The sequence below is a fragment of the Babylonia areolata genome, chromosome 5 (genome assembly GCF_041734735.1).
Source record: "Babylonia areolata isolate BAREFJ2019XMU chromosome 5, ASM4173473v1, whole genome shotgun sequence".
Taxonomy (NCBI): Eukaryota; Metazoa; Mollusca; class Gastropoda; order Neogastropoda; family Buccinidae; genus Babylonia; species Babylonia areolata.
In genome coordinates, this window is record NC_134880.1 from 36,609,009 (window position 1) to 36,625,044 (window position 16,036).

The window sequence follows — 16,036 nt, forward strand, 5'->3', positions numbered from 1 at the left end:
AGACTGAGGTTTAAACAGGCCCTAGATGAGGTCAGTGGTTTGAATAGGCCACAGATGTTAGGACAGTGGTTTAAACAGGCCCTAGATGTTTTGACAGAGGCATACTCAGATATATAGCTGGCGTAATACTTAGGACAACTCGGTATCTCATACGCTGACTTCGTCACATAGAATAAAGAGGTGCAATAAAACAATTAAGATGTTATGAAGGCCCACTGTTCACTGTGAAAAAGTGGAAACCAAAGAGTTGTGGCCACTTAACCTTGACGCATGGCCTCGCCAAGACCTCATCCAGGGAACATGCAGGGAATGAGGAGAATGAAGACAAAGGAAGAAAGTGGACAAACATGACCCAGTTCACCGGAAGGAACTTTGTTCCAAACCAGGCACTGACACACACCCGTGACAGATGGAGGCTTGTGGTTTCGGCGTTCCACCGTGCACTGTCCCTGCCACCACAGACACTTTGAGAAGCACTTATACAAGGACCACCGTGTGTGTGTGTGTGTGTGTGTGTGTGTGTGTTGTGGAGAAGGGGTGGAAGTGGAAGGGATGTGACGTCCTCAAAGGGTACTATGTCCTTTCTGCTCCCCGAAGCCCTCGTGGTCGTCGTCCTGCCGTTGCAGCGCGGTGGAGAAAGGCTGGACGGGGGTGGTGGTGGAGGTTGTCACTGACCGCTCTCTGGGCCCCCTGGCGGTGAGCAGGCGGAAAAGGGAGAGCAACAGGCCACACAGCTCGCCGATGGTGATGGCCGAAAGCCCTAGCCACAGGCCCAGCTGCCCCCCGATGTCGCTGACCAGGTTCTGAAACTGTATCATGGTCATGGTGATGATGCTGACCAGGTTCTGAAACTGTATCATGGTCATGGTGATGATGATGCTACTGGTGCTGCTGCTACTGTTGTCGCTGCTGCTGCTGATAATAATAAGAAGAAGAATAACAAGAATAAGAATAATAACAGCAGCAGCAGCAGCATCATACTCATCATCATCATCACCATCATTCTACTTCTTCTTCTTAGTATTGTTGTTGTTGTTGCTGCTGCTGCTGGGGCTGTCATTAGTTTTATGATTACTATTGATACTTATATAGCACCTGTTCTGTCCGAGACCAAGCTCTAAGTGCTTTACAGTCATTTGCACGACAGGTTGCCAACCTGGGCAGAGACGACTAACAGCTACCTTTAGGCGATCATCATATGTTTCCTGCATCATTGACTCACACACACACACACACACACACACACACACACACACACACCTTTCAGAATGTCTGTGTGTTGTGTTTGAACAGAATGTCTGATAACGTAACAGACTGCATCATGTGTTTGACCAGTTAAGGAGGAAGGTGGCAGAATGGTTCAGAAGTTTATCTGCCAATACAGAGTTCCTCAGAGTGTGGGCTCAAACCCCGCTTTCGCCCTTTTTCCCAAAGTTTGGCTGGAAAATCAAACTGAGCGCCTAGTCAATCAGATGAGATGATAAACCGAGGTCCTATGTGCAGCACGCTCTTGACGCACTGACAACAACAACAACAATAACAACAAAGAAAAAAAAAATAACAAAAAAAAGTGTTGTCCCCTGGCAAATTTTTGTATCCACTCTGCCAGGCGCCGTATTCAAGACAAAATTGACTTTGCCTCCAGGCAAGTTACCTTTGATATAGTAGAGACCTGCGGGTACAGTTTAACGTGAAGGCTAAGTTATCTTCGTATCAAGACACGCGCAGTGCACACAGGCAGATAACCAATCGTTTATGATAAAAAATCCCGGTGATTTGCTTAAGCGCATGCTCTTTTACTTCGTAACACACCACAGTATGAAAAAAAAAGCGCGCCAGTGGCAAAGCATTGATGAGAGTCAGCAACTTGTCAAATCTGGGAGCCACTTTTGCATCATGACACACTGTCTGCCTGCTTTAAAAAAATGAAATAAAATAACGGAGTTCAGATAAATATATTTCTCTGGAAAGAACTAATTTCGACGATCTGCTAATTTCGGCCATTCCATTATTTATCGTCTGCAAGAGCACTCACTTTGCAGCTACATACGTAATTAAGTCATATGGAATAAATATGACGTCTGCCAGTCTCAACATGTCACTTCTGACTGCCAAGGAAACAAAGGATAAAATAAAAAGTATCAGGAACCATATTCAAGACACGGTCTCTCTTCAAAACGCCTGTTTACCCTGAACAAATCCAACGCAACAAAAGGATTCGCCGTATTACCTCTGCTTCGTGGGCTGTCACCCTTGGCAGATAGTGAATTTGCTTTCGGGTTTGTAGACCCACAGGTAGGCTTTTGTGTTCCTGAATACCGCCTTTTTTTTTCTTTTTTCTTTTTTTTAAACCCTAGGGCAGTTTGCCGTGCCTCAGGCAGATTACCCGCAGGTACACACTTGTCCTCGGGCACGATGGTCTCATGAACATGGCCCCAGCAGATAGATACACAAATATGTGTGCATGCACTCAAGGCCTGGCAAGCGTGTTGGGTTATACTGCTGTCAGGAATCTGCCAAGCAGATTTAGTGTAGCATGTATGGATTCATCCGAACGCAGTGAAGCCTTATCAAACTAAAAGTGAAGCTGTTGAGACACCCAACAGATGTGGTTATACCTGTAGACCTAGCCTTAACCCTTACCCCTCCATTCCCTGTTGATTGCTGTTGACGGGTACAGTGACATACCTCAATGCTGCACCTTGCTGTGTGAGGGGAAAGTGACATACCTCAATGCTGCACCTTGCTGTGTGAGGGGACAGTGACATACCTCAATGCCCCATCTTACTGTGTGAGGGGACAGTGACATACCTCAATGCTGCACCTTGCTGTGTGAGGGGACAGTGACATACCTCAATGCCCAATCTTGCTGTGTGAGGGGACAGTGACATACCTCAATGCCCAATCTTGCTGTGTGAGGGGACAATGACATACCTCAATGCTGCACTTTGCTGTGTGAGAGGACAGTGACATACCTCAATGCCCCACCTTGCTGTGTGAGGGGACAGTGACATACCTCAATGCCCCACCTGGTTGTGTGAGGGGACAGTGACATACCTCAATGTCCCACCTTGCTGTGTGAGGGGACAGTGACATACCTCGATGCCCCATCTTGCTGTGTGAGGGGACAGTGATATACCTCAATGCCCCATCTTACTGTGTGAGGGGACAGTGATATACCTCAATGCCCTACCTTGTTGTGTGAGGGGACAGTGACATACCTCAATGCTGCACCTTGTTGTGTGAGGGGACAGTGATATACCTCAATGCCCCATCTTACTTTGTGAGGGGACAGTGACATACCTCAATGCCCCATCTTACTTTGTGAGGGGACAGTGACATACCTCAATGCCCCACCTTACTGTGTGAGGGGACAGTAGCATACCTCAATGCTGCACCTTGCTGTGTGAGGGGACAGTGACATACCTCAATGCCCCATCTTACTGTGTGAGGGGACAGTGACATACCTCAATGCTGCACCTTGCTGTGTGAGGGGACGGTGACATACCTCAATGCCCCATCTTACTGTGTGAGGGGACAGTGACATACCTCAATGCTGCACCTTGCTGTGTGAGGGGACAGTGACATACCTCAATGCCCCATCTTACTGTGTGAGGGGACAGTGACATACCTCAATGCTGCACCTTGCTGTGTGAGGGGACAGTGACATACCTCAATGCCCCATCTTACTGTGTGAGGGGACAGTGACATACCTCAATGCTGCACCTTGCTGTGTGAGGGGACAGTGACATACCTCAATGCTGCACCTTGCTGTGTGAGGGGACGGTGATATACCTCAATGCTACACCTTGCTGTGTGACATACCTCAAAAGCTCTCTGTTGCTCCACCTTGGTGTAGATCAGGTCAGTGAAGTACACGTTCAGCTTGGCGAAATCATTGCTCCTGCAAAAAAGTATTGTTCGTCACGTTTATTGGTTTATCTAAGTTATTGCCCCAGCAAAAAGCATTGTTCCTTACGTTTATTGGTTTATCTAAGTGTACACAAGTGCTCAGTACGACTGGCTACTAATTGTGTACTGAAACTGAAACTGTGACTCAACTCACAGCACAAGTTCAAAGCTGAGCTTTCGACCTTGTTCGTTAGAAGAAAAAAAATTGGAGTAATTTGCCCTTGATTAAGCCGGAAACAGAATTCGTGGGGAGTCTCTGAAAGCGAAAGTTGCGAGTTCGTCGTGTGCATTTGTGAAAATGCTTCAGAATGGGTCTGGGGAAAACGGGAGGAAAGAAGTACTGTGTGCGCTGTTCGAACTTCAAAGGAAAAAAGGTGACATTGCAACGAATACCAGCTGCGAACTGACTGCATAGAGCGTGGCGAGCTCAGAATCACTTCGTGAACTGAAAAAGACCGCACCCTCAGTGGCGATGATATTCCTTCATTTTTTCACGAACAAGGTCTTCAGAACAAGCACGGTACGTGATATTTTGAATCGAATATTCATTTTTTTATGTCTCCAAATATATTTGTTTTCAATTCAACAGCCAAGCCTAAGAATGTTTTGGGTCTGATTTATCAAAGAGGGATAATTAAACTGTCTTCATTTATCACACACTTATCTGTCTAATGTTTGAATCCAAAAGCACAATATAACCTTTAAAACGGAGAATTACAGTATACCAGCTGACTGGTCTTTTTCAACTTCCAGTCACTAATGTTGTATCATTCAACTGGATTTGTGTGTGTGTGTGTGTGTGTGTGTGTGTGTGTGTGTGTGTGTGTGTGTTTGTTGGTCACATTCTTAGCAGTGATATTTATTCAGCACAGATATATGCTTCTCAGACACATAGTACAAAACTGACTAGTGTACCCCTGAAACAAGCACGACACAGAATTTCCACTGTACAACATTTGTCAGCACATAGTTCTTTCAAGTGGAAATGCTTGCACATTTTCAGAAAATGCTGTAACAATGATACTGAGACAGTGAGATCCTCGCTACTTCCACAGGCAATGTGAATGTTTATACACACACACACACACACACACACACACACACACACACACACACACACAGAGGCATTGTTATTGTTGCAAATTTAAACAACTCACTGGCTTGAGATTCTGCACATGCATAATGCAGTGAATTGATCTGACACATTTTGGGGGTTGTATGTGTAGCTAAAACAAATGTCATAATTATCATTCAAGCTATGATTATATATTATTTTATTATTTTCTTTTTTTTTTGTCACAGCTGTCAGATGTGCAAGTCCAAGAAGGCATCACCGCTACTTCTGCATCAGCAGGGGAAACCAGTGCTGCTGACAGTAAATTGAGTAATTTTTACAAATTTTAACAAATTTGGAAGTGAAAATATGTAATGGTCTGACAGCTTTGCTTCCCCCTTTACACCAATCTGACACTGATGGCACAGTGAAAGATGACTTATTAGGCCTGAAGACTGTTTTGCCAAAAAAAATTTGGACTGAAGGGGGGTTACAGTAGTGGGTGTCAATTTGTAGTGTGTGTGTGTGTGTGTGTGTGTGTGTGTGTGTGTGTGTGTGTGTGTGTGTGTTAGTTGAGAGCGGATTGATTCAGGTGGATCATTGGTATTGACAAATTGTGTAAGACAGTCAGATTATTATCTGTGTGTGAAGTTTTTTTAAGCTTTCTTCTTGGGAATTGAGGGGTTTGAATGCTCCTGATAATTTTTTTTCATATTGATGTGAATAAATATTGCAACTGTTTATATACTGTTTATATTTATCTGATATAATGTTGATTTATATGCAATATATACATCATTTGTATACAAGAGATAATTTGATTTCAACAGCCAAAGCTTATACCCACTGCTTGCTAATGATCTTGATCACATGGTGCATTTAAATAATTCAGAAACTGTTGCTGTGATTTTTCTTCTACTCTTTGAGGGAGAAAGGTGGGGGTGCGGAGGGGTGCAGTGTGGTTCAAAGCAGTTAAGATTCACTGCAGAGTTGGGTTTTTTTTTCTTTCTGATCATGGAAAAACATCAAAACTTTGTGAATGTAGACATTGAACTTCAATACAGATGTATATCACACACACACACACACACACACACACACACACACACACACACACACACACACACACACACACACACACACACACATATATGCATACGTGCACAACATCCAAAACGAAATGATGCTCACGTTATAAATAACTCAAATTGTTTAGACAATTGTTCGTTGTTTAGCATTTAGGAATGAATGAATGATACAAAAAATAAAAGAAAATATCTAATCAAAGTGATTTTCTTCAAGTCTGTTTGTGTTTGACTCAGACCTGTTTACACTGCATTTTGTAAACAGTCCAAATTTGATTGTACAGATTTGACAAGTAAACAATAAGCGAATGAAATATATATATATTTATATTTATGATTAAAAATAATACAGGAAATAAAAGATGGGAGGTGGGGCATGCAAATGTAAATAAATGCAAATATTTACACTAAGAATTTACAGCACTACCAGTTTCTAAAAAAAATGGCATCAAAGAGAAAACTGGTATTGTGTGTTGATCCTTTGGCCAGTTGTTAGATACAATAATGGACTTACAGGTTTCCATAAAAGAAATACATATTCAGTCTAACCTGGTGAAAGTACAGACATATCCATTTTGGGTAAACAGGCCAGCTGATTGTACCAGACTGGTGTGTCTGAATGTCTCGGAGTCTTGAGAAGACTTATCAATGCATGTCACTTGTAATGATGAATGAGTGAGTACTGTATGCACACATGCATGCATGCTACACCATAAGATGAAATCATTCTTTTCTTGCAGTTAATCATCAACGCAACTGTGATGAAACACACATGAATCAGTCTTGATGATGATTATCTTTAATCAAACTCCATGCACAGCTCCACCACTCTTCTCCCCACAATTTCCATGCTAAACTGCACCACTCATTTCCCCACAGATTTCCATGCTCAACTCCAACACTCTCCTCCCCACAATATGTGTTAAAACTGCATGTGATAGAAAAGCCAGAAAAAGAAGAAAATTCATTGGAACAGCAACGGCCATTTTCTCAAGTCTGAAATCTGTTTTTAGAAGGCGCGCGCGCGCGCGCGCACACACACACACACACACACACACACACACACACACACACACACTCACTCACTCACTCACTCACTCACTCATACTATGTAGCAACAATATGAAATGCTAGAATGTTTATAGATTCTGATTGAATGGGTCACACACAGGATACTTTTTTCTTCAGTTCAGTTGTTAAAAATCTGCGGGAGGTTTATGTCGCTGTGGCAGCAGAAATGTCTCTGTGACAGCAGAAACTGACTTGACTTCGCCTTCTTGTTTCTGGTTCCGCGACGATTGAAAATCTTTGCATGACGAACAAGTTCAACTTTCGCGCTACTTATCAGTTCTCCGTTCTTTTTCAAAATACTCTTTCGGTTCTTAAACTTTAATGGATTCAAGCGCACTTTCATTTTCAGCGGACAGAGTCGCCATGTTGCCTGATCCAGACGTCCCAAGATGAAGGGGCTGAACTTTTCACTGACTTCCGGTTTTCTGATGAACAAGGTCTATTGCGCCTCTTTTCGCAACTAACCTGCTGGTCTTCAACGGCTCGCGCAGAATGTGTGACGCTGTTTCCTGGTTTGGGTAAAGCCCATTCTAAATCTATTCTCTACACACCTACGAAATCAAGTCTCTGTATCGTTCACTGTAATATTATATTTGTTGTGCTTGCACACACACATTTAAATCGGTTACAAGCATACTTGATTTCAGTTAAATTGTTTGTCAGTGAAAAGATTTCAACTGACGCTAAGCTTACGTCATTTTGTCCTTCCGGTTTCACGACAACCACTCCACGGGTACGCAATTGGGCGAGCTGTAATCTGTGTTTCTGACGACAATATTTCATTAAAAGTCTCTTTTGTCGGATCAGTAACTGCAAGTATTATATACTGGCAGAATCGTGGCAGTTCCATCTTTAAAATCTATTCCAATTGTGTTTGCATGGAATCAAATTGTTTTAACGCAGTTTGTAATTTTCCGCGATAAGCTCGCTAAAACTGATCCGTTCAGGTGACTTAAATTAAGATTATAAATTCATCTTAAATAATCATTTCATTTTATACTCATTATAAAGAAGGTATTGAGCTCTTTCTTTTGCGACCTGTCCGACGTAAATCAGTTCAGGAATCGTTTAGAAATCAATCATTGAACATCTTGAAACAAACACAATTCTAATCTGATTTAGCATGACTGGGGACGATTCGCTTCACGGACCACGCTAGCGTCAGTGCAGTCCGCTTAACTTGCATAAATTGACGGAGTGGGTGAACATCTGGTCACTTTTCAGCTGGCCAGCCATCTGACCAGAGCCTCTCTCTCTCTCTCTCTCTCTCTCTCTCTCTCTCTTTTGCAGTGTCGCAGGCAGTGTGTGTTGTGTGTGTGTTCCCACAACGGCTGGTGTCATCGCCATATCGCCTGCACTGTTTTCTCTATTATCTTTATTTCTTCTTCTTATCTCTATTTTCTCATAACTATTGTAAATAAAACAATAGAAAAACCCTTTTGTGACTGTCCTCTGTATGTTCCTGGCCTGTGCGTGGGGATACTTGTCTATCTTTAATTCAGTAAATCGTTCAGTTTGTTCTTTTGTGCCGTCCCCTTATAAACCACTCGGGTACACGGCTACATAAGTTATTGCCCCTGTAAAAAAGCACTGTTCCTCACGTTTATTGGATTATCTAAGTTACTGCCTCTGCAAAAGGCATTGTTCCGCACGTTTACTGGATTATCTAAGTTATTGCCCCTGCAAGAAAATATTGTTCGTCACTTTCATTGGTTTATCTGAGTTATTGCCCCTGCAAAAAGTATTGTTCGTCACGTTTATTGGTTATATGAGTTATTGCCCCTGCAACATGGACTGTTCATCACGTTTTCTTGTTTATAAAAGACGTCTTGCTGAAGCCTATATTATTGAAGCTGTGCGCTTAACGTTTATGAAGCATCAACCAAGTTTGGCACAGCTGAATGATAAAACGAAACACACACACACACACACACACAAACGCACGCACGCAAACGCACGCGTGTGCGCTCGTGTGTGTGTGTGTGTGTGTGTGTGTGTGTGTGTGTGTGTGTGTGTTGGTTTTTTTAATGGATATTCGTTGTATATCATATCAATACCAGCCGACTTTCCGTTCCTTAAATGTGTACCAGCTCTTTCAACATAATCGACTGTTATTGGAGCATGAAGGGAGTCAGGTTCAAAGTTTGAATTAAGGGAAAAGGTGGATTCTCATCTTTTTTCTTCTGTTTCAGTATTTAGTTGTTTGAAATGCTCTAACACAGTTTTTAATGCTACTGGACAGTCAGGATTTGAATGTCCTTTCGATCGAACCCAGTAATCCTTGCAATTATTAGAACGCATTTGTTTTATTATCTTTTCAGAATATATTTGTGACGGAACACACACACACACACACACACACACACACACACACAAATAAATAAATAAATAAGAGAAGGGGGGGGGGGAGAGAGAGAGAGAGAGACCCCTCCCCCGACACACACACACACACACACACACACACACACACACACAGCTACGTGAATGAGCAGACTCACCTGACATCACCGTCCATCAGAAGGTAACTGCTTTGTCTGATTTTCGTCTGCAGGTACCTCTGAGAGAAAAAAGGGTAAAAGGCATTAGTTATAGTGCCAGCACACCCGTGGCAAATACACTGTATACAGAAACGGTGAAGTAAAGTTCGATTCATGATGCTATGTGATTCCACATGTTTCAGGTCATCCCCAGCTGTAGGACATTCCTCTCACACACACCCCGCACTAACTGGCTTTCTTACTTAAACTCTCTGTGGCCCAAGGCACAGCAATCCGCCACCAGAATGATGTTCCCACTGCTGCCTGGCTGTCTGGTGCTGTCCTTAATAGCTTCCCCTGCAGGTATAGCCTTCCTGCTTCAGTTCTTTGGTCAGCCGTCCTGTTTCGATTCTTTGGTCAGCCGTCCTGCTTCAGTTCTTTGGTCAGCCGTCCTGTTTCGATTCTTTGGTCAGCCGTCCTGCTTCAGTTCTTTGGTCAGCCGTCCTGCTTCAGTTCTTTGGTCAGCCGTCCTGCTTCAGTTCTTTGGTCAGCCGTTCTGTGCCACGTCTCCATCAATCTCAGTTCTTTGGTCAGCCGTTCTGTGCCATGTCTCCATCAATCTCAGTTCTTTGGTCAGCCGTTCTGTGCCATGTCTCCATCAATCTCCTTCAGTTCTTTGGTCAGCCGTTCAGTGCCACGTCTCCATCAATCTCCTTCAGTTCTTTGGTCAGCCGTTCAGTGCCACGTCTCCATCAATCTCCTTCAGTTCTTTGGTCAGCCGTTCAGTGCCATGTCTCCATCAATCTCCTTCAGTTCTTTGGTCAGCCGTTCAGTGCCATGTCTCCATCAATCTCCTTCAGTTCTTTGGTCAGCCGTTCTGTGCCACGTCTCCATCAATCTCAGTTCTTTGGTCAGCCGTTCTGTGCCACGTCTCCATCAATCTCCTTCAGTTCTTTGGTCAGCCGTTCTGTGCCACGTCTCCACTGGTCTTCGCACTCATTTTCCCGGTTGGCATCCAATGAAAGGCGGCTCCTAGAAGTGCACGTGGTGACGGTCCCAGGACATGTCCGGTCACCGCCGTCATCTCCGCGTGGTGTCAGTGGCGGTGCCCAACACGGGGGATTAACGGGAAACACATGTTAAGGAGGACGGTGGCAGAACGGTTAAGACGCTCGTCTGCCGATACAGAGAGTTCGTGAGGGTCTGGGCTCGATTCCCGCTCTTGCCTTTTCTCCCAAGTCCGACTGGAAAATCAAACTGAGCGTCTAGTCATTCGGATGAGACGATAAACCGAGATCCCGTGTGCAACAAGCACTTGGCGCACTGGAAAAGATCCCATGGCAACGAGAGCGTTGTCCTCTGGAAAATTATGCAGAAGAAATCCATCCGATAGGTACAGAAATATTTATGTTTATACTTGCACTCAAGACCCGAATAAGCTCCACTCTGATAGGTACACAAATATATAAGTTTATGCATGCACTCAATCCTGAATAAGCTCCACTCTGATAGGTACACAAATATATAGGTTTATGCATGCACTCAAGCCTGAATTAGCGCGTTGGGTTATGCTGATGGTCATATATCTGCCTAGCAGATGTGGTGCAGCATATTTGGATTTGTCCGAACGCAGTAAAACTTCCTTGAGAAGCTAAAACTGAAACTGAAACATTTGAAATGGATTTGGGGTCAAGGTTGATGCTGTGCACGAAACATCACAGCAGAATAATCAGGAGGAGCAGAATGTGGGCGTGGCATTTTTGTCTCACTTGTGTAAACACAGTGAGTCTATGTTAGAACCCGGTACTAGGTTGTCTCAGTGTGTGTGTGTGTCTGTCTGTATGTATGTCTGTGTGTCCGTGGTAAACTTTAACATTGTCATTTTCTCTGTATATACTTTGTCTGTCAATACCAAATTAGGCTTAAAAACAGTTGGGAAAATATCTTAAACAGGGTTATCACTTTGAATACCACAATCGATTTATCGATAGATCCGCAATAGGGCAGTGACAAAGTCAGTTTCTGCCCACCCAAACATGCTGGGTTCTATTGATTATTTACTTTCCTGAGTGTATGACAAGTGAGTCTTGAAGGCCTTGCCTCTCTTGTTTTACTGTTTTGCATGCTAAGTTTTTTTCGTCTATGAACGACCGTTTTTTTGCAATCAACTCTTGGCTTTATTTACTACATTTAAAAAAACTGACCGATAATGTGCCATCAAATATGACACGTGATCATTTTCATCGTCATCATCATACACATGTTATTAAATAAGTGTTTGTGTTTTTTTTTTGTCTTTTGTTGTTGTTGTTTTTTTTTTGGGGGGGGAGGGAGGACTGGGGGGGGGGGGAGGCTTATTGTTGACGTTTCTTTTTGTGTCGGATCTTCTTCTCACCACCACCACTACTACTACTACTACTACTACTACTATTACTATTTTGTTGTTGCTGTTGTAGTTGTTGTTCTTGTTCTTGTTATCATCATCATCATTATGGTTGTTAATATTTCATTTTCGGAAGAAAAAAAAAGAATAAAACATGCAGACCTGCTAAAACCATACACACACAGAGAGAACTCTGAACTCAGAATTCAAAACGTTTTTATTCAATGATTAAGCCAATTCTTCCAATCTGTCTTTGCTAATCTACATCTATTACAAAAAGCACACACATAAATGACGGGAAAAGGTATTCATGCAGAAGGACATACATAATGAAGAACCCCCCTCCCCACACCCTCCGCACACGCACATACAAACCCCCCACCCCCTACTTGACAGATGGATAGGAAAGTGTGTCAGAAAGAGAGAGAGACACACACACAGACAGAGAGAGAACGAACGAACGAACGAAATTTTATTTTTCCAGGGTATTAAGTATAACACGAAATCTTTTTTTCCATCCAGCCCTGGGGTTAAAATAAATGAAAAAAGAAGCGCACAAGAATCAATTCATATCAGAAGCGAGGAAAAGAGAGAGAGGGGGCGTAGGAGGTGGGAGAGGAGAAATAAGAAAAGACGAAATATGAGAGAGAGAGAGAGAGAGAGAGAGAGAGAGAGATGTCATCAATATGCAAGTACCAGGCATATCCGGGTATTTAAAAGGTACAGTATTGTTACTGCCTGTAAAATCTACGTATGGCAAATGCAACATACAGCAGTGACTTCCATAGCACTTGGACATTGAGAAAGACAGACAGACAGTGAGAGAGACACAGAGAGATTGGGACAGACAGACACAGAGAGAGACAGAAGACACTAACTACATAAGTCTCACGCTATAGACTTCTGAAGGCCAGGCTGCTGACGACACGGTCATCCGATAGCGAACCTCCCTGAAACCAGTCACGTGATGCCAGCCTGTCATCAGCTGACAAAACATGGAACACACCCTACACTGTGTAATTCGCCTGCAGTACAGCTGACAAAACATGGGGCAAACCCTACACTCTGTAATTCACCTACAGTACAGATGACAAAACATTGGACACACCGTACACTGTGTGCTGGGGGGGGGTGATGGCAGGAGACTGTGGAACAAGATGGGTGACTGACATGGTCCGGGTATAGTACCTAACCCCTGTAGCTGACAGCTAACCACGGTGTACAGAATGGGTCACTGACATGGTCCGGGTATAGTACCTAACTCCTGTAGCTGACAGCTAACCGTGGTGTACACGATGGGTGGCTGACATGGTCCGGGTATAGTACCTAACCCCTGTAGCTGACAGCTAACCGTGGTGTACAGGATGGGTGACTGACATGGTCCGGGTATAGTACCTAACCCCTGTAGCTGACAGCTAACCGTGGTGTACAGGATGGGTGACTGACATGGTCCGGGTATAGTACCTAACCCCTGTAGCTGACAGCTAACCGTGGTGTACAGGATGGGTGACTGACATGGTCCGGGTATAGTACCTAACTCCTGTAGCTGACAGCTAACCGTGGTGTACAGGATGGGTGACTGACATGGTCCGGGTATAGTACCTAACTCCTGTAGCTGACAGCTAACCGTGGTGTACAGGATGGGTGACTGACATGGTCCGGGTATAGTACCTAACCCCTGTAGCTGACAGCAAACCGGTTTGCACATGTATACCACAACCAGAGCTGAGCAAGCAGTCAGTTATCTGATCGTCTTTGGGAAATTCCCAGGATATCCACCCGGATCACCACCTGGCAAAGAGCTAAGTGAGTGAGACACACTGCAAAACAAATGAGTAAACAAACATAGAAATAACAACCAAATAGATAGATAAACAAACAAATACATAAATAAAGGATTAAGCAGGTAAATAAGTAAACAAATAGATAAATAAACAAGTGCCCAGCTTTAGAATATACACTGTCATCAAGAGGCAGCGATGGGGACGTAAAATGAACTCTTTTTTTTTTTCTCCACGTCACGAAAAAGCGACTATTTAACACAACCACGTCCACTTCAACGCTTATGGATACCCTCTCGCCTCTTTTGTCCACCCCTATCCCCCAGCACCTAACACCCCGAACTCTATACCCTGTCACGAACATAAGATTCTGCTGACGTCACCTAAAGAAACAAAGCTAAGCTGTTTTGGCCACGTTACAAGATCCAATGGCCTTGCTGTAACAGTGCTCAAAGGAATAGTTGAAAGATAGAGATGAAATGGAAAACTATGAACTGACACATTGCAGAATGGACAGGAGAACCAATTGCACAGAACCAGGCATTGACACAAGGCCGACAGACCTGCAGGAATCTGGTGGACAGTTCTTCTGGGCTGCGCCCCATTGACTCTTCACAGAGTTGAAAGAAGAAGAAGAAGGAGGAAGAGGAGGCGAGGAAGAGAAGGAGGGGGAAGAGGAGAAGAAGATGATGATGATGATGACGAGGAGGAGGGGGGGGAGAAAAAGATTGATTGAATCTTTAATGGGTAAAGAATTAGGCGCAGAAAAGGCCTTTTTTACAATTCTGTCCATTTAACGACACAAAACATAAAAATAATGAACGACACAATACATAAAAATAAGAAATTAACTCAAATAAAATTATAAGAACGACGAATATGATTAGTAACTGGAATAGTATATTAAAAGTAACAAAGCAATGAAAAGAACAATTGGTACATTATCACATACGTACACACACACACACACACACACACACACACACACACACACACACACACACACACACACACACACACACACACACTAATAACCTCTACTTTCTTCCGTATAAAACTTGATGCGCTGAAGACAAAGTATAGTCAAAATGTTACATGCATCTGTGGTAATCAGTTCAGCTTGCATCATTGTTTGTTTCACTGTCAGCAGTTCCGTACCTTCTTGCCCAAGTATTTCAAAGAGAATAAGTATTCTGCAGATGAGTTTTGGAAAGTTATTTCTGATGAGGCACTAGTTTATAGCCCTATTTCTACATTCCTTTAATGTACTTCAGAATTGTGTTAACGGTTTCTGATTATTGTTATCATTACTGAATTGTTATTGTGAATTGTGACTGCATGTTAGTTATGCATTTTTGGGTATGGTGCTGTCTAAATCCTGACTGATTAGAAGAAAAAGGAGAAGAAAACGGAGGAGTGAGGAGGAGCAGGAGGGTGAGCATGAAGAGGAGGAGGAGAAAGAAGGAGGAGGAGGAGGAGAAGAAGAAAGAGGAGAAGGTGGAGAAGGAAGACGAGGAGTAGGAGTAAGAAGAAGGAGGAGGAGGGGAGAAGAAGGTGGAGGAGGAGGAGGATAACACCGAGGTTGAAGAGCTGAAGAAGAAGAGGAGGAGGAAGAAGAGAAGAAGAAGAGGAGGAGGAGGAGTAGAAGAAGAATTGATGACTCACGAGCAGGGCAAGGGACACAATCCGTCACATCTGGAGTATTCCCCTGGAACCCTCAGTGGAAGGCTGGATACACATGCGTCTGCAAGAACCAAACTACAGTCAGTTACCCATCGTGGTTAGCTGTGTTTGTGTGTGTGTGTGTGTGTGTGTGTGTGTGTGTGTGTGTGTGTGTGTGTGTGTGTGTGTGTGTGTTTTGGCACGTACTTTCATAGTAATCAAGGAGCAGTGCAGGCGCTATTGATTTATTTCTTAATTATAGTAAATGATTCTAAATGAAGGATGCTCCAGACATCTGCTCCCTTATTTATTCATTATTTTTAAGCTATGTGATGTAGCGTGTATGGATCAGTCCGCACCCTTTGACACCCCTTGAAAATGAAGCTGTGTTTGAAGCAGATACTACTACTACTACTACTACTACTACTACTACTACTACTACTAACAATAGTAATAATAATAACGTCTCTTGCACTGAAATGGACTGAACAGAGATTTCTCAGGGTGTACACTTTTCACCAAGTGGTGGCCCATTGCTAGCGTGTCAGCTTAAGAAGCGAGAGAATCTTACGCTCAAAGCGAATCCCACTCTTGGCAGTATTTTCTCCCCC

General features: G+C 43.4%; 1 protein-coding gene across 1 annotated transcript in view; it reads right to left on the reverse strand.

The window, feature by feature from the left end:
• Positions 1-530: 530 nt before the first annotated feature.
• LOC143282262 (epithelial sodium channel subunit gamma-like) overlaps positions 531-16,036 on the reverse strand; it is a 46,054-nt gene continuing 30,548 nt past the window's right edge. Inside the window, exons 9-13 of the mRNA XM_076587862.1 lie at positions 12,884-12,967; positions 10,526-10,683; positions 9,621-9,679; positions 3,826-3,904; positions 531-809 (exon numbers count right to left, since the gene is read on the reverse strand). Coding sequence (XP_076443977.1) covers positions 564-809; positions 3,826-3,904; positions 9,621-9,679; positions 10,526-10,683; positions 12,884-12,967 — 626 coding nt within the window. The 3' untranslated portion in view covers positions 531-563. The remainder of the gene's footprint in view (positions 810-3,825; positions 3,905-9,620; positions 9,680-10,525; positions 10,684-12,883; positions 12,968-16,036) is intronic.